General features: G+C 38.6%; 1 protein-coding gene and 2 long non-coding RNA genes across 10 annotated transcripts in view; 1 reads left to right on the top strand and 2 right to left on the bottom strand.

Moving 5' to 3' along the window:
• Window positions 1-2537: 2537 nt before the first annotated feature.
• NABP1 (nucleic acid binding protein 1) lies at window positions 2538-14349 on the bottom strand. Of its 3 annotated transcripts, XR_008522901.1 has the most exons (7): window positions 13735-14298; window positions 13313-13451; window positions 10437-10508; window positions 8649-8724; window positions 8160-8226; window positions 6425-6870; window positions 2538-4150 (listed from the first exon to the last, which is right to left on the bottom strand). XR_008522901.1 is itself a non-coding variant. In XM_002812681.6 (6 exons), exons 1-6 carry the CDS (start codon window positions 13823-13825, stop codon window positions 6701-6703), a joined length of 615 nt encoding a protein of 204 aa, XP_002812727.3. In that variant the 5' UTR covers window positions 13826-14349; the 3' UTR covers window positions 5527-6700. The 3 variants fall into 3 exon arrangements, 2 of the variants coding, with proteins under 2 accessions (XP_002812727.3, XP_009236198.3); XM_002812681.6 differs by lacking the exon at window positions 2538-4150 and having other exon boundaries at window positions 5527-6870; window positions 13735-14349; XM_009237923.4 differs by lacking the exon at window positions 2538-4150 and having other exon boundaries at window positions 5527-6870; window positions 14198-14344.
• The window catches only part of LOC129058071 (uncharacterized), an 80198-nt gene continuing 76509 nt past the window's right edge, over window positions 14346-18034 (top strand). For 5 of the 6 annotated variants that reach the window (XR_008522906.1, XR_008522903.1, XR_008522905.1 and 2 more), the window contains exons 1-2: window positions 14346-14722; window positions 15434-15527. This is a non-coding gene — a long non-coding RNA (uncharacterized LOC129058071). Of the gene's footprint in view, window positions 14723-15433; window positions 15528-16772; window positions 16944-18034 lie in introns of those variants that run through there. The other variant, XR_008522902.1, reaches the window with a different exon arrangement.
• The window catches only part of LOC129058072 (uncharacterized), a 59674-nt gene continuing 58341 nt past the window's right edge, over window positions 16702-18034 (bottom strand). Inside the window, exon 3 of the long non-coding RNA XR_008522908.1 lies at window positions 16702-16901. This is a non-coding gene — a long non-coding RNA (uncharacterized LOC129058072). The remainder of the gene's footprint in view (window positions 16902-18034) is intronic.

The raw sequence follows: 18034 nt of genomic DNA, 5'->3' as shown, positions 1-18034 counted from the left end.
ATTAAAAATGTATTAATAGGATGCACAGATACGTGATAGTGGCAAAATCTAGGTGGTGAGTATATAGACGTGTACACTAAAATTCTTTCAACATGGCTATATGTTTAAAATTTTTAATAAAATGTCGGGAAGTTAACCAATACTATAGTTATCAGAAGCCAATAAATTACTCCACACCTCTGGGTGCACAGCAATCCCGAGGGCTGTCACCGGGAACAGAGAATTCCTTCCAATGTGCCCTCTGCCTGGCCCTAAACAAGCAACTGACCTCCTTTCTGACACAAACCTGGACCCACAAGTTCTCTGTACTTTCATCATCTTGTCCCTGCTGGGCAGAGATGAATGGAAAAACACCAGTGTACTCAGCTAGTGGGCAGATCTTTGTAATGAAGACCCAACCCCACATGCTGTCATGGTAAACCATCAGCATAAGTGCTTGTCTGTGCCCAGACAAGACAGGAAAAACTTGGTTTGACTGTTTAAAAAAGAACATAATTGTAATAATTCACATAAATTGCTTCATATTTCAGATTTTAAATTATAGAAGATTGTTTTCTAATAATGGCATGGAGAAATGAACAGTACTTTATCTTATTTCCAATGCTGATGGAGAAAGGGCTTAACATTTGTTGAGCCTTAGATATGGAGCAGATGTTTTGCATACTTTAGCTCACATAGTCCTCCTAACACTATGAGTACATAGCCCCACTATCATTTTACACCGAGGTTTACAGTCCTGGAGCCAGTAAATAGATCCAGGACTCAAACCAAGAGCTCCTCAGCCCAAAACCATGTTCTTCTTCATGGAAGCACATTCTGGCATTTAACATAGGTTATGTTCTGCAAAGCTCACATAACTACAACAGCAGCAGTCATTTGGCCAGGATTTCACCAAATACCATTGGGTAAAGGAATGAAATTTCTAAGGGCAGTGTCGTGTTCTACTTCAATTGTTTTTACCAAACCACCACTCACCAAAAGTCATTTTTAACAGTTTACACTTCTCACCAACAATACTGACACATGTGATGAGAGTACAAAACTTGGCAACCTTTCCCATATTTTCTACAGCTTTAGGGGCAGTTCAGGGTTTCATCTACTTAACTGAAATTTAATGTCAGTGTTGATTATTCATAAACTAAACAAATGGCCCAACTGCCCCTTAAGGATTTTCCATATCATACTTACACCACTATCAGACAAAAATCACTATTCAATGGAACAGAACCATTTCCCCCACGTGTTAAACTAAGCCACATTTCTAAACAGACAGAACTATGCAGCAATGACCCAGTAGATGGCACTAGTTGTGCTGACTACCTTTCTATTCAAGTAGTCCAGCAACTTAGGTCAGAAGCTTGTTTCCTACGAGGGCTATAAACATTTAATACTAAACATTAGAAACACATGGCAATCAAATCATGATTTCCATGTTACTTGCAGAAAATATTCATTGTAGTTGCCTCTCTGTACAGAACTGAGATCTTTACGTGGAAGATGAAGGGTGGTTTCTGTAAGTATTTTCAAAAGTATTTATCAAGTCACCAACTCAACTACTTTTCAATTTGGCCAGCCTTCTTTTAGTAAAGTAGGGAATTGAGGGACAGGAGGAAGGCAGAAGATGCTGATAACATGAATTTGCTGAGATGAGCAACAATAAACTCTAAATTTTCAAAAACGTAAGGAAAAAAAAGCATTTTACTTTTATCTAGATAGGCTCAAGGAAAGTCATGTGACCTCCGAATATCTGATCCTTGCATTGATATATAATTTAAATCATTTTATTTGAGCCTAAATCAAAATTTGCAATACCCTCATCCCGAGGCCATACTGAACCTCTTATTCTGCTCTGCACTATATGCTTTACCCAATAATTCTGCCCTCTGGATGGACATTCTTTTAAGCACAATTTTTGTTTTACAATCCAAAACGTCAGTATATATTAGCCTCACAAAGGTAAAAGAAACTCAGGGAAAAAAAAAATATATATATATATAAAATATATACATAATTTCAATACAAAAGAAGATCTCAAGGGCAGGAGGCAGACAACCTCAGGGTTTCAAGGGCAGGAGGCAGACAACCTCAGGGTTTCAAATGCAGATCTCCCAAATGTACACTGATGTTATTCTAGCAATGCAGAGGTGCAACCTGTACTTTTAACAAGTTCCTGGGAAGCCTCATGTAGATGGTTTCTAAATCATTAAGAATTTTACTCAATATGTATTTAATATACAAACCAAGAAACTAGACTACCCTATGCTGAAAAGCATAAATTTTGATGGAGTAAGAGACATAACTTACTTGAATTTCTGATTGGAAATAACAGGTTTTTTAAATATCACTAGCCCTTCAAGAGAGGTTGAGACATATTGTGGGGGTCTGACCAGTAGTGTGTCAATAAACTCTCAAGAGACCTGTGCTCTTTTATAGGTCAACAATGATCATCCAAGCCCACACGTTCTCAAAGCCTGGGGAGCCACAATAAAATTGTGGGTTGTCAACCAAGACCCTCCAAAAGACTTAAACGAAATGTCTACTAGTCAAACGTCTTAAAATGTTCGTTGTCTTCACATCACGCTGGTTCTCTCACAGTAGTAAAAAGTTCTTAGTAACATCTTTGGGTCCAATGTTAACATGGAAAAAAGTTTGTCATAAACCAGACTTGATTTCCTCTTCTTACTCTGTGATCTATACTTTGAGAAACATCAATAGATCATTTTAGTTCAGAAACCTGGAGTAATTTGGTTACAATATTTGAATTCCAAACTCAGGCAGTCTCCAGTAAAGCATACAGAAACATTTGGATATAATTTAAATACACCTGAAAAGTAAAATGTTTTTCTAGCTTTTCCCTCAGGGTGTAACACCACACCATTCATAACAATGCTATTTTCCAAAGGTCGCAATTAGATTTCCTCAGAAGCATACCTGAAGTGTTAATCATTACAACTCCTTTGTGAAATACGGGACTGGCTGATTACCCAGTGTAATCACTGGCTGAAATCTCAGCACATTGTTTTTCACCCCAGTGGAGGCAGGTTTTCACCTCCCCCCTAGCTGTACCCCTCTCTTAATGCCCGTATTAGAGAACTGTGATCTTCTTTCTCCACTAGAAATGTTCAGACTTTCATCAGGTAAGGGATAAAACAAAAACAAGAGACAGAAGATCTAAAAAAAAAATAGTAGTAATAGGGCAAGTAAACTCAGTGAGGTTAGAGGAATTTGGGGGCATTCCATGTTGTTAGTTTCATATCATGTTCAGTTTGTTGTTTCTAGAACCCTTTGAAATGCATTAGAAGACCTTAAGAGTCATTCTCAGCCTAAAATGGCTTGGAACAAACAGCCAGTATCTCAATGACACCAGAAAAAGTCATTTCAGTAACTAAACTGAAATGTTAGAGTTGTATGTCTTCAGACTGATATAAAATTGTACCTTCTGAGAAAACGTTTTAGGGTCATTTACCTACTTTCCTATAGTTAAGAAGTTCTCGTATCATAAATTGTAACTTTAATCTTTTACTAACCTCACATCTATTTGTTTTTAGCATCATTCCCTTGGCATTACTCAACCCAGCAAATTAAACATTCATTTAAAATGTTAAATTATAAAAATACAAATGACAAACAGTACCAAACATATTCAGGTTATCCTAAGTTAAACAGCCATCAAAGTTAAAATTACAAAGGCTATAGGGACAAAGAATAAAGCGTTGGTACACTAGGAAAAAGTTGAGTGTTTAAATGCCTATGGGAAAACATACTGTAGCCTTCCCCACTAAATATCATTGTCATTATCTAGCTTTACGATTTCTCTTTCAGTTTTTGTATTACAGCAACTTCTCCTAGAACCTGCCCAAACAAGAAGGGGCAAGCTGATCTGATGAGACTTTGATCCACTCCAGAACTGTTTTGTAGAAATGATATGGGGGACCCAATTCTGGTGGGGGATATTTTTATACTAAGTGGTTTTTGTTTTCAGTAGGTGTTGTTTAAACTTATTTCAAATTTGATAGCTGAGAGCACCAGGAAGGAAGAAGGCAGAAAACTTTCTTCCTCTTAAGTTCTTGATGAGTGTGTTCCAGTAGGCTGGTAAGGCAAATATTCATTATGGATTGTAACTCACTTTGCTTTGATTTTGGAGGCTTCCCTTAAGAAAAAAGAAATTTGTTAATAAATGATAAAAACACAGAACAAGGTTACATTATTGAAGGAAGTGTCAATCACAAAAGTAAAAGCTTAGGTCTTTCTCCATTTAATCTCAACATGTTAAGCAGGGGTCCCCAACCCCTAGATCAGTATCAATTCTGGCCTGCTAGGAACAGGAACGCCCAGCAGGAAGTGAGCGGCGGGCGAGGGAGCCTTACTGCCTGAGCTCCACCTCCTGTCAGATTAGTGGCAGCATTAGATTCTCATAGGAGCATGAACCCTATTGTGAACTGAGTATGCAAGGGATTTAGGTTGCACACTCCTTATGAGAATCTAACTAATGACTGATGACCTGAGGTGGAACAGTTTCATCCCAAAACCATCCCCCCCATCCCACAGAAAAACTGTCTTCCAGGAGACTGGTCTCTGGTGCCAAAAAGGTTGGGGACCACTGTGTTAAAGGGTAACAATACTTTCATACTGAATTCTGCATTTTTTTCCTACTGTTGGGGTATAAGACGACATTATTATGTGTCAGGAGTCATTATAATTACTTACATGGAAATCTTAAACAAGTCTAGAAAGGATACTGTTACTTACTTGTTTGCATACTTGTGGAACCTAAAGCTTAAAGACATTTCAAGTGTAATAACTCATCCAACATCACAGGTGAGGAGACAATGAGGCCAGGATTGGAAGCCCAGCATTCCATACCTGACAGTATTTAAATTTTCTAAAACTCCAAAATTTTTTCTTTTAAAATCACCTTTAATGCTGTATTCTCCCACAAATAATTTAAAGTGTTGCTCCTATCTTACTTATATAAAACAATCATATACTAATTTGTAGGGTTTTAAAAAATTCTAAACATCTACAATTTTATGAAACATACTCTCTATCCCAATCCTTAGACAACTTCTTTTGAGGTATTCCATAATGTGAAAATCTTAAGAAAACATTAATCACAAACAAAGCCAAATTATAATCATGAATATGCATATAAATAAAGGAAAAAAAATTTCTATAATTTTTGTAACCCCAGTTACAAAAGTACTATAGACCACAAATAAACTTGTAGAGATTATTCAGTATTTTGTCTGCCCCTTAACACTTTCCACACAGGGCCTAATACATAGTGTGTACTGAAATATTTGTTAAACACACTGAATTAGGGCAAACAATCTGGCACAACTTTTTGTATTCAAATGCTGTGGAGTTTTCAGAAAACAAAATCTACTTATTTTGCGATTTGAAGTGGGAAAAAAAACAAAGCAACAAATGCAGAGCTAAGTAACCATAAGGTTGATACCATCACTACAACAGTAGTTAAGATGTACTGGCTCTCCACTGTAAGTCATTGAAAGGGCAAAAATTAGGTAGGTTTGTTAACATTAACACACGCTTTATTCAAGAGATAATATTCAAAGAGTTAAATCCTAAGAGTTATCCACCTACAGTAAAAAGGGGAAGTGGGTACCACTTATGACATGTACATAAATTCCACTTTTATATTTCTGAATAAAGCTGTAATTGCTTCTTTGATAGAGCCATTTCTTAAAACTTTTGCTAATGAGGCTACATGAACTGCGTTCAGAAACTTTGACAACACGCACACTCACCCCTCTCAAAGTCAGTACCCAGGATTTTCACTCCAGGCTGAGTACCTTTAAGTAACTAGGACTTAAGACTGCATGTTACTATATGAATTCAATTTGACTCACCTCCAGTATGTTTATCTACCACAATTATTTTTTAAAATAATCAGATCAATGTTTATCATAACTTTGTAACTCCCTCAAATTATACTTCAGTATTTAACATGGTAGTTTCAAAAAATAAATATTCAAGGCCCCAGTTTTAAATTTTCCTCCAATGTAATCCACAAAGTTGATAATACATGTTAGGAGCACTACTCTAAAATAAATGTAGCTTTCTTTTAAAATTACTTTTTGCAATAGAGATCACATTCTATTCCAAATTCTGATAAGGAATCTGTTTTTTTGGTAATACAACAAAAATTTGGGATGAGTCAGTCCTTGGAAAATCTTAATGGTAGTCACTGAACAAAGTCAATCATTCCAAGAGCCACAAACACTCAAAAATTACTGCTAGCATTGACAAGTTCTTGTGTTTTTTGATGGTTATTGCTTTAGTTGGCAATATCTGAATACAAGACAAAAGAACATCTCCCATTAAGCCTTATGTTAAATATTACAAAACTTATACAGAAGATAGACTCATAGAGGCTATAAAGCTGATGTCTTAAGTAACTCACCCATGAAATGGGTGCAGGTTTTTTAGAGGTTATCCAATAATCTTTTTGCTCTAAAAATAAATGCCCCCACTTTTCAGTGTTCCCATTCTTCAACAGGAGACTCGAGCAGCTTAACAGTTTTGCTATAAAAAACAAACCAGTCTTCTTAACAAACCAAGAATATAAAAGGAAACCCAATAAAGGACATACTTTTCACAGTTAACAATAAATAAAAGTGCAATAAGTGTTCAAGTAGGGCATGTAGTATAAAAACTACACATGAGTATTTAGCATAGGTCATCTTTTAAAGGCTCTCCGAGGGTCCCTGCCATTACTTATTGTGGTCATCACTGTTTGATTACTAGCTGTTGCTTGTAGTTGTGGATTTATAAGTCCCCGGCCATTGCTTCTGCTAGCATGTGAAAACTGGTGTTCCCTTGATTCAGGGCCAGTGTGAACACCATTTCCTAAAAAAGAATACAAAAATTCATCACTATTTTCAGAGGTAGTCTATAGAACTATCTTAAGTGCCAACATGTTATTAATGCTTAAAAATAGTAAAGCACACACTTTTATTTTTATACAGGAAAAAAAAACACTCAATGTGGGCTCTAAGTTTTTCCAAACGTATTGCTATAAATACGCTAACTTGATGCTGTATTAATAGAGAGAAAAAAGCCAACTTGGGCATCAAAATTAGAAATTAATAGAGTAAAAAAATGCATTGCCTATACTATAAAAGAAAAAGGGCAAAATAGGGAATATTGGAATTTGGCTCAAATATAATTAATATCTCAAAACAGACAATGTTAGTCTAACTTTTTAAAGGCAAAGGCAGCATTTCCCACAATGTGATCAGCAATGCCAAGACATGTAGCCTTCAAGTCAAATAAAACATGAGCTGGCCAGGCTCAGTGGCTCACGCCTGTAATCCCAGAACTTTGGGACACCGAGGCAGGTGGATCATTTGAGGTCAGGAGTTTGAGACTAGTCTGGCCCATATGGTGAAATCCCATCTCTATTAAAAATACAAAAAATAGCTGGGTGGTAGTGGTGCACATCTGTAATCCCAGCTACTTGGGAGGCTGAGGCAGGAGAATCACTTTAGCCTGGGAGGTGGAGGTTGCAATAAGCCAAGATCACGCCACTGCACTCCAGTCTGGGCAACAGCATAAGACCCTGTCTCAAAAACAAAACAAAACCAAAACATGAGCCATCCTAATGAACTCTAATCACAAAAGACTGACTTCTCCTCATATATTTAAGAAAAGACTTCAGAAGACCTTTAACAGGGCAACAAGGATCATGAACATGATGTCTGGGGGTCATGTTAAATGACATGAGGGTCACTAGCCTTTAAACGGCTCAGCTCATCTTTTAAAGCAGCAGCTACTTGTACATGAAAAATTAAGATGAACTATGACTCTAAAGATAAAATGCTTTCAGTGCACCAAAATAACCAGTAATTCTGCATCTACTGTAAGTAATCACTAGATTACAGAAATTTTATAGGAATCAATAAAAAAAAAAAAAAGCATGGTATCTCTTCACAGACATCACCAAAACTTAGAATTCTCAATAAATTGGCTTAAGTTTATCAACTTTCTAGAAAATCAGCCCTTTGGGGATTCCCTGTTTACTGGTAGTTCACCTTTATCACTAATTTATGCCTAAAGAAATGCTTTTCATGTGAATCTTTACAGCTCTCTTCATTCTTACACCTGATCACAAATGAAATACACAAATAAAATCTTACCCACTGGTCCAAATGTACCTGTACCCATATTACTATTCGTGGAATTATTCTTCTGTTCACTCTGTGCCTAAAAAAAAATTTTTAATTTAACCAAATGAGAATAAAAACACAATTATATTATTACAACATTATTATATCCTTTCTTTTTTAAAGTTTTGGGTTTGGTTTTTTTTTTTTTAATTAACAAATTTTTTAAAGATTTTTCCTAGGTCATTCAAGGTTAAAATGTTAAGAAATGTTTCCCAAACCTTTCAGAGCTCTGTTACATCCTATTTCCTGATAATTACTCAGCACACCACAAAGTGCAAAATGGCACATATATCTAGTAGATGACATCTCAGATATATATCCTCACAAAACATACAATAAAAATTAAGTATTCTTTTAAAACTTATCTTCTTTATACTGAGTATCAACAGGGCTAGCCTAGTGATAGAATTATAACACAGTCAAAATTAGCCTAATCATAAAAGTATACTACACAATTACCCCTTTGCTCTGCTGTCCTCGATAATCTGGGTTGGGTTCACTGAAATTTGGCACTTCTGAATAAACCATACAAAATCTGAAAGAAAATAAAGAACAAATTAAATGACTTCTGAAATAAAGTCCTCAACCCTTCTTTATATAACATCTCTAACTTTTAGGAATGACCTTACGTGTCAAACAAATTAAGCAACAAACTAACTCTTCTTTTACAACAAAAACTTCCCAAATGATTATGTCCCATAAAATATCAAATATGTGACTGTCTTCAAGATATATAACATTCTATTTTGTATTTAAATTCTTCTTTAGTGCTGAAAAAAATAAATCACATCAAAAATCAAGGACACAAAAACATCTCTGTCCTGTTTTTCCACAAAAGCTGATCAAAGGAAAAATAACATGAGAGTGAACCATGTTTAGGGTTCCAGGGTGGTTTCTCCAGCAGTGGTAATGGATTTGCACCGATCCATTCACCCACTCCCATTCAGTCCCTCTTTTGATTGATCACTGTGGATCTGCAAAGATAATCATTTAGGGTTAAGAGTGGTTTCTAGGCAATAAATAATAACAACAGGCTACATAGCCACCAGTTTATCCAAGTGCTTCCTGTAAGTTGACCATATAATGTGTACTAACATTATACAGAAGCATTTTATTAGCTCCTCACCATACTGAAGACAAATCAGAACCAGTTTTGGTAAATCCTAGACTGACCCTGACAAAGAGCAGTCATTAAGAAATGAGTGACCTCTAACGGTGTTTCACATAACCGACCTCCATTATTATCAACACCTCTGTATGAATACATGAAGGTCAGGACAGAATCCTGAAACTTTCAGTAACAGACACTAAGACCTTTCATAACACATAACTCTATTAATGCTACTGTAAGTGAATCCTAACTTCCCTTCTAACAAAGGCAAAGCATTAAACATTTCTGATCTTTAAAAGCTAGCATGATCATTTCTTTTCCTTCATTATTAACCACAGGTTCTCCAAATAAGCATCTTATTCCCTCAGTGGCAAACAGTTTTCCTTTTTTATTTGGTGCCATTTGTGGCTTCTCTCTTTAAATATCTTCCAACTTGACAGGCATTAAGTAGATGGCTGAGCATTAACCAAACAGAATGGACTGATGATTTGGCTCATTGCCTGTACCATACTTTATGAATACAACCCAATGTCTAGGCTAACATGGAGGCTGAATTACCTTACACCCCTAGAGAGGATGGCTCCTCCAGGTCAGGGTGGAGATCATTACCAGGGTAGTAGTGTATGGAATCTCGCATTGCGGCTGCCTGCACCGCACCTAGACTGTGGATAAATAGAGGACTTCAGTTTTCATTGCTGCAAGTCCTTTTTAACATGAGTACATATTCACCCATAACCACAGAAAAAGAAAATTTAAACTTATGGCCTGAAACTTGGTGAATCACTAGCTTCGTATATGGTGAATCACTACAAAAGAGAATCTACTTCAAATGGCTCTTGTGACACCTAAAAAATGCACATTTCTAAAACCTACAGAAATGCTTCCACTAGGGCTGGTCTCAACTGCAGCTTCTTCTACTGCTCTTTGCCAGGAAAAATTGACACTTTCAACCACAGAAAACCGTACTGACAGGTGTTAAATTTGTACAGACAAAGTTATTTTTTCAATTAAGCTACCAAAGACATTCAGTTTACTAGTCAAAAAAGCCAACGAGGTTTACAATTCATACCTACCAATTATTCCGAAGATATTATTTATAATGTATGCAATTATACAAAATGCATTTTAATACTTACTCCCCAATTTTTTGAAGTTCACCACCCCTTCCAGTATAAAGTGTCAGACATCCTTTCCACATGGATGCATACCTAGAGAGAAAAGAAACATTAATTATTTAGAAATATATTTATTTTCTTCTACTTAAATCAAGTAAATCTTCACACTATATATTTTTTGTATTAAGGTAGAAGTGAGGATCAAGCCCTCTCTATCCACCACAGTAAATCAAATACAAGAAATCTAACTTTGATAACTTGCTATTTACAAAAGAATACAAAAATTCTGTCGAATTTTGACATAATTATCTAAATCATAACAAACTCTGGAAAATAAGTCTTTTCGCAAAGCAAGCATTATTATACCCGATGATCACATCTTTAGTCAATTAACAAAACAAAAGCTTTTAACTGCAGAAATTTAAACAGAAACTATTTTTCAGCCACAGGATATGTAAAATCATCCTAATGTTTCATTTACAGTCTAGTCAAATAATGATATAACAGTTTTCCTTCTGCCTCCATAAAAGACACAGGACTCCTAAGCTACCGAAGATCTGGCAGAATTTTAAAGTGCTAAAAAAAAACACTAAGGTCACAAATCTTCACCTATCTGCCTTTCCAAACATGTAATTTTTAATACTATGCTGGGTTTGTAGTAAACAAACTGGCAATTGTTTACTCCGAACAACTTTGAAAGCAGACAGCATCACTACATAAAATAATCCTAGATATCTAAGAAAAAGGTAAATTAATATTATAAAATCAATCCAAGGTTTGGTTCTCAATGGTTCTCTGTACAACTACTATGGTAACTTGATGACTTTAACTTAGTATACAGTTCTCTTTATTTTAATTAAAGGGTTATTTATTAAAGACACCATTCACCACTCTTAAGTTATACAAAGAGTGGCTTAGGATACAGTGCATTAACATTTCACCTTACTAAAATAAAAATTAACGCATTATTTTGAGAAAAAAATTGGTTACAATTAAAATATTTAACATTCACTTTAAGAAATGAGAACACTGAGGTTAAGTTTTCAGGGTATTCTGATAAACATGTTGATATTTGAACCATTATTTAGATGTCAGGTATGTTTTTCTTCAAAAGCTACTTTTCTTAGATTCAGCCAGAATTTCAGGGCCTTAGAATGAGCCAGACTCCAAGCTGAGTGTGTTGTTTCAGTAAATAAGGTATAATTATTCCCATTTCACAGAAGAGGAAGCTGAAGTATGAGGTGTAGTAACTTCTCAAGGTCATACTGAAGTAGTAAATACAGTTTCTATAGTTTTTAATTTTCATTTAAGTTGTACTCCCAGGTAACTGTTCCCCTTAAAATTCTATAGATACCTAACTAATAAGTTTAATTTTCCAATAATTTTTTTGATGGGAACACCTAAGACTGTCACTACAGAACATGAAATACTTGAAATAAGATGCCATTTTTAACGTAAAAAACACTTTCAATCATTGGGTGAAAAATATTTGGGGAGCCAAAAACTCCAATTATACCACTCAATCCTCACCACACTTCCCTAAGAAGGAATTCTCTTTTGTTTTTTAAAGATGTGGAAGTTTAAATTACTGTCATGAGTCAGTGTATGAGAAGAAAATGTCTAAGTCCTGACTCTCACTTCCTGCTTTGATGACACTTTACCTCACTTCCTGAAGATGTTGTAAGCCTACAAGGTAACACCAAGGAACTCTAAGCTCCTACTCTCAGTGCTTTCCAATACTTCTAAGATTCTACTTATTAGGCCAACATCAATCTCCACCACTTTCCCTGCAGTTAATGATAAATTATTACAATTTTATTGATCTCAAAAGCTTCCAAATTCTGTTTTCAAGATCCTTTTCTGCCCTTTTATCTTCCTAAGATAAAAATGTGGTAAATTTCTAAAAGCAATCTATTTTTAAAAAAAAAAGTTCTAGTATTTTTTAAAGCCACCTATCCGCCAACTGACTCTTTTGGATGGAGGTATTGCAGATGCCTTTCTGCCAAACATTTTCTGTGTATCCCTTTGGTTTTTGCACAACATCCACCTTACAGCAGAAGATACAAGAAATCATTTTGGAGAATGAGCCTTCCAGATACTGCAAAGTTTCCCTCTTTTTCCAAGTACAAATTTGACGTATCACAGAAAATGCTAAATCCTTGACCTATAATTTTCATTTATGTCCACATTTCTAAATAACATATGTAAAAATACTGGCCAGGATTTCGGTCATTAAAAATGGAGGAGGGGTGGGAAACAACTGAGTGGCAACTACACTAGAGAAAACAACTTATAAAAAAGAAAAAATATGGACTATACCAGTCTGCTAAAAAGACTCACTGACTCAGAACAGAACTAAAAATCTACGCCGGGCGTGGTGGCTCACGCCTGTAATCCCAGCACTTTCGGAGGTTGGGGCGGGCGGATCACTTGAGGTCAGGAGTTGGAGACCAGCCTGGGCAACACGCTGAAACCCCGTCTCTGCTAAAAATACAAAACGTAGCTGGGCATGGTGGCACACGCCTGTAGTCCCAGCTACTTGGGAGGCTGAGGCACGAGAATCTCTTGAACCCGCGAGGCGGAGGCTGCAGTGAGGACAGATCGCGCCACTGCACTCCAGCTTGGCGACAGAGCAAGACTCCGTCCCCAAAAATAATAATAATAATAATTAAAAGGTAGAGGCGCGGATTTCCCAGCTGAAACCGACTGCCTTTCACTGCAAAGGTCTGTTACATCCCAGCGCTGCCCACCACCCAAAGTCAACACCAAAGGAGCTCAAAACTCCTCAGAGTGGCCCACAGAAGAGGCGGGGGACTTCAGGGCTTGCCCAGATCCCAGGAGCCGACCAATCCCGATTCTGCAGACTGTTACGTCCCCCGACTTTTTTGCACACCTACCCTCTGGTCAACCGAATAATATCCCCTGGCTGTATAAGACCTCCGATCTCATCCCACACGGAAATAGTGATGCTGCCCGTTTTATCTGCTACTTTGCACGATCTCACTTCATGGCCGTCTTTGGTTTTGGTCACGCGTCCTGTGAGGATTTAAAAATCAAAGGGAGGAGGTGTTAGATAATGAGGACATCCAGAAAGGCTAACTCCTCCTCCGGTATTTTAATACATCTGGAAGGTGGGAAGTGACCAAGCCCAGGGCTCCTGCCTCAGGTAGGATCCGATCTCGGGCGGAGGCCACTGGAGCCACGTGGGTGGGGGAAGGGAGGGAGGGGGAGGGGAGCCCCGGGCGCGCAGCGGCGGCGCCCCTGTCTCCCGCCCCGGGAGGCACAGCGGGCGGTGGAGTAGGCTGCAAACCCCACTTACCTATCTCCAGGACAATAAAGACGACATTTAAGTTTTTCAGTCCGGGCTTAATATCTCTTATAAAAATAAGTGGGTCGTTGACCCTATTCATATTGGGACAGGTGCGGCTACGCCTGCGGAGACGCGAGTGGGCAGGGCGGGGTCAAAGCTTCCCACCCTCCCGGGACAGGGGCGAAGGCAGAGGGGCGACCTTGGGCAGGGGTGGCGAGAGAAGGGGCAGAAAGCGGTTAGTCAGGGACCGGGGAAACCAGCCCGGACAGCACTGAGCCTAAAAAAAGAAAAACCAAAAAAAAAAAAAAAGGCTCACAAGTTCTAAAGAAAAAAAAGCCGAACCACTCCGCACACCAACCCCGCTCCCAACCCGGCGACAGGAAGGCAAGCGTACTAACTGCCCCGTTCTTTGGATAAAAGGAAAAAAAAACGCAGTGAGGGGACACTTCTGCCCTGAGTCCCGCTCACTCACACGGGCGCGCGCCCAGCCTGTCCCGGGCTCCGGGAAGGAACGGGCTGTGACAGCGAAACGGGAGCGGAAACAGAACACCGCACGCCCAGCGTCCCAAACAGCGACTGAAGAACACGCCCGCGCGCCGGCAGGACCCTCGGCCCGCCCCTCCCCTTGTGAAGTCACGCTGCGTCCGCACGCCTGCCGCCACGCCCTCCCGGTGCTGGGGAGGGGAAGCGAAGGGGCGGGACCTGGCCGCGGGCTGCCCGCAGAGCTTCCCTCGCTCCTTCCTGGGGGCTGTTAGCGCGGGCTCCGCCCCCTCGTCCTTCCAATCGCTCTCGGCCCCGCCTCCCCCGCCCTCCCGTTCTCCGCCCACTTCAGCTGTCGCTGCGCAGCGGCAGTTCTGTTCCGTCTCGCCTTCCTGCTGCGGTCTTCTGCCGCATACTGTCCAACTTTGGAGTTTTCTTGCCTTTTTTTCTCTCAGAGTTGAGCCCCTGCCCGGCCCTTTAGTCCCTCGGTCACGAGGAACGGTGGAGTTTAGAACCTGTGAGTACGTTAGAAATTTCGCAGTCGAGTAAGAACAGGGTTCGGGCAAGGGCAGCTGGTCCGGTACCAAGGGAAAACAGGCTGGGATGGTGAAGGGGTCAGTGGCTACAAGTCTGGAAGTTTAGCACCAGAAGGGAATTTGGAGATCAATTCAACCGCCTTATTTCAGGCATACTTAAATTGAAACCCAGAAGGATGAGGTAATTTGCAGAAGGTCACCCAGCAACCCCTGAGCAGGCAGGACTGCAGCACAAATGTCTGACGTGGCCTTCCACTGTGTAATACTAAGCAGATAGGACGTAAATTCCTTTGCAGACTTCTCATTTTTCCTTACCCCCTGCCTCTCATATTACACACCTTCCCCATTTGGCTTTTCTTCTTTTACTTTGCACTTGTTTTTGTACATCTAAAAGGAATTAATTATTCAACAGCAGCGGAAACCCTTGAAACATAATCTGGAAAAAAAGATCAATAAAGTTTTCTTTATGTCGTGTAGTGAAAAGAGCATGTGCTTTAGAGACAAACCTGGGCTCCAGCTATTTACTTGTGAGATCTTTAGGTCAATTGGCTTTTATTACAGCTTTTTAACCATAATAAAATGGGGATCCCTGCCTCGCAGAAGATTGATTAAATGGATCATAAATTGTCCAACTAGTGCCTAGCAAATAGTACATACTCAGTATTTTCCCCTTTTTAATCCCCGTTTTACAGGCGATGGAACTCACTAGAGACCAGATAGCTAGAGAATGGCTGAACTGGGTTTTAAATCTAGTCAATCTTGACCCCAGAGCTCTCCAGCCTAAAGGTAATGTTTAGACTTAACTTGCAGTAGTGTCATTATAAGAGTCAAAAACAGACTGAAGAAATAGCAGGATAAAGTAGTGGGGCATTAAAGAATCATCTAGTTAACTCTTGGTGGTGGTAACAGAAATGTTGGGAAAAGTGTCAGAAGCCTTAATTTTTTTCCCCATTCTTTCTGAGTATTTTTAGATCAACCACCACTTCCCAAATATTTGCAAACAAGCAGCATAGATATTATAGCCCTAGAAAGAGTTGCAAAAATTATCACAACATTAGCAAGGGAGTCAAGGCATTTTTAAAGAAACAGAAGCTTCCATTTCATGAACTAATAAAGCCCGAGGTGCCAAAGACACTGATGTCATACTGGAAAGTGGTGTAAAATAAAATTATAAGCATAATTTCAACATCAAATAAAACAAATGATGAAACATGCCAGTTAATGGCAGAGCCAGCATCCAACCTCAATCCCAATCCAGATCAGAAGCTCTAATTCTACCGTGGTTATCTGGCAGGACTTGACACTTCAATTGGATTGTACTCAAAGCTGTATTTTCTTAAACAGGCAAAATATTCTCACAGAAGCAATATTTAAGGCAGAGCTTTTTTTTTTTTTTTTTTAAGGTTTGACACGATCTTCAAAAGATTAAGAATAGGCAGGAAACCAATTAAGAATGTTAAGAGTTACGGCCAAGAGTTTGGGCAAAGAAAGTTTGCCACTCAACTCTCAATCATTTGCCCCCAGAAAAGGGATTAGGTTGGGCTGTTCAGACTAATTATATGAACATTTTATAAAAAGAAATCAGACACAAAATCAAGCCCCACAAAAGCAGAACTTGGTACTCCAAGCTGTGGCTCAGCCCTTCCCTTCCCCCACAGGACAGAACTCAGCTGAACATCTACTTCCTTCCCTACTAACTCAGCAGTTCTCAGAAAGGAAATGGCAACCATATGCTTTCTCATTAACCAAAACGAAAGGCAGCCTTGAGAAACAAGATGGTCTGGGCAATACAGAAACCCTTCAGCCCAGGCTAGTTGGTTTCAGCTACCTCTAAATCACTCCCAAAGGTGTGATTAATAAGAAGAAAAAGGAGATGTCAAGGAGACAATTATTGCTATGCAGATATCTTTTCTTATATTACCATTCAGTGAAATAGATCTGCCACTCAGTCTACTCATTTAGGTCAGAATGATTATATTGCTGATTCTTTAATACATACACAAGATTACTTCATGGTCTTCTTTTCTCTAGGGCTGTTGTTCTTCAAGCCTTCATTTTTCACAGCCTAAACATAAGCTTACTCTGAGATGATGGACTCTTCCACTTTACGTCCAGAACCTCAACACCATGTTTTAGTGTAAAGATACTTGGTGAGATCCACTGTAATACAGAAGGGCATCCATTAGAATCCAGGACATAGAAGGTTCTGTTATCTGGGTCCTCATTGATAAAGGTTTTGTTGTAAATTTTACCCAGCACTCAGTACCCGTGCTCACTCCCAGGTTTTGGTTTCTGGAATTACCAAAATTATTTTCACTTTGTTTGCACTATCCATCTATTTAAAACTATTACAACATCAATGAAACTGTTGTTTGTACCAAGTACTGTTTGATTTTAAATATCTTGTATAGTGAAACTTAACAATTTTAAAAATTAACAAGAACCACAGTGTGCTTGCTCACCTTACAGGTATAATCCACTTTGTAACATAATTGGCAACTAAAAAAACAAAAAAAAAAAAACTCAAACAAATGGTATTATCTTAATTTTCCTAAAACAATTTAACCAAAAGACTCAGAAGTAATGTTCAGTAATGATTGCAGCAATAGCCACACAAATCATCCCTATAGTGATAAATGCAAATACACTGAGCACTTGCAATGGGCCAGGCATTTTACACTTATAAGCACTTTACACTATTTTGGGTTTTGTTTTTGTATTGGAGACAAGGTCTCACTCTGTCACCCACCCGGGCTGGATGCAGTGGCTGCACCATAGCTCACTGTAATCTGGAACTCCTCTGCTAAAGTGATCCTCCAGGTTCAGCCTGCCAAGTAGCTGGGACTACAGGTGTGCACCACCACGCCTTAGCTAATTGTTTTATTTTGTGTAGAGATGGAATCACACTGTGTTGCCCAGGATGGTCTCAAACTCCTGAGCTCATGCAATCCTCCCGTCTCAGTCTCCCAAAGTGCTGGGATTACAGGCATGAGCCACCAGGCATGGTCTGATTTACACTTTTTGATGTGTTACTTATGTGAAGTGATTGATCTCATTTTATAATAAGTTATGAAGCTTGCATTTCAAAATAACTGCCTGTTACATGTAATAACTTTTTCTACAAAAAAAGGTTATTTGCCCTAAAAAGTGCATGTCTTCATCTAAATGGGTAATTGGATTTTTCGAAGGCTTTGTAATTCACAGTGATAAGTGCAGTTAATATGTTATCTGATCCCCCAAATCTGATTGTGTGGGGATAGTGAAATCTACTTGTGAGGAATGACTCTGTAGTT

This window comes from Pongo abelii, chromosome 11 (genome assembly GCF_028885655.2).
Source record: "Pongo abelii isolate AG06213 chromosome 11, NHGRI_mPonAbe1-v2.0_pri, whole genome shotgun sequence".
Taxonomy (NCBI): Eukaryota; Metazoa; Chordata; class Mammalia; order Primates; family Hominidae; genus Pongo; species Pongo abelii.
Note: the sequence above shows the minus strand (reverse complement) of the source record. Positions and strands in the feature narration are given on the sequence as shown.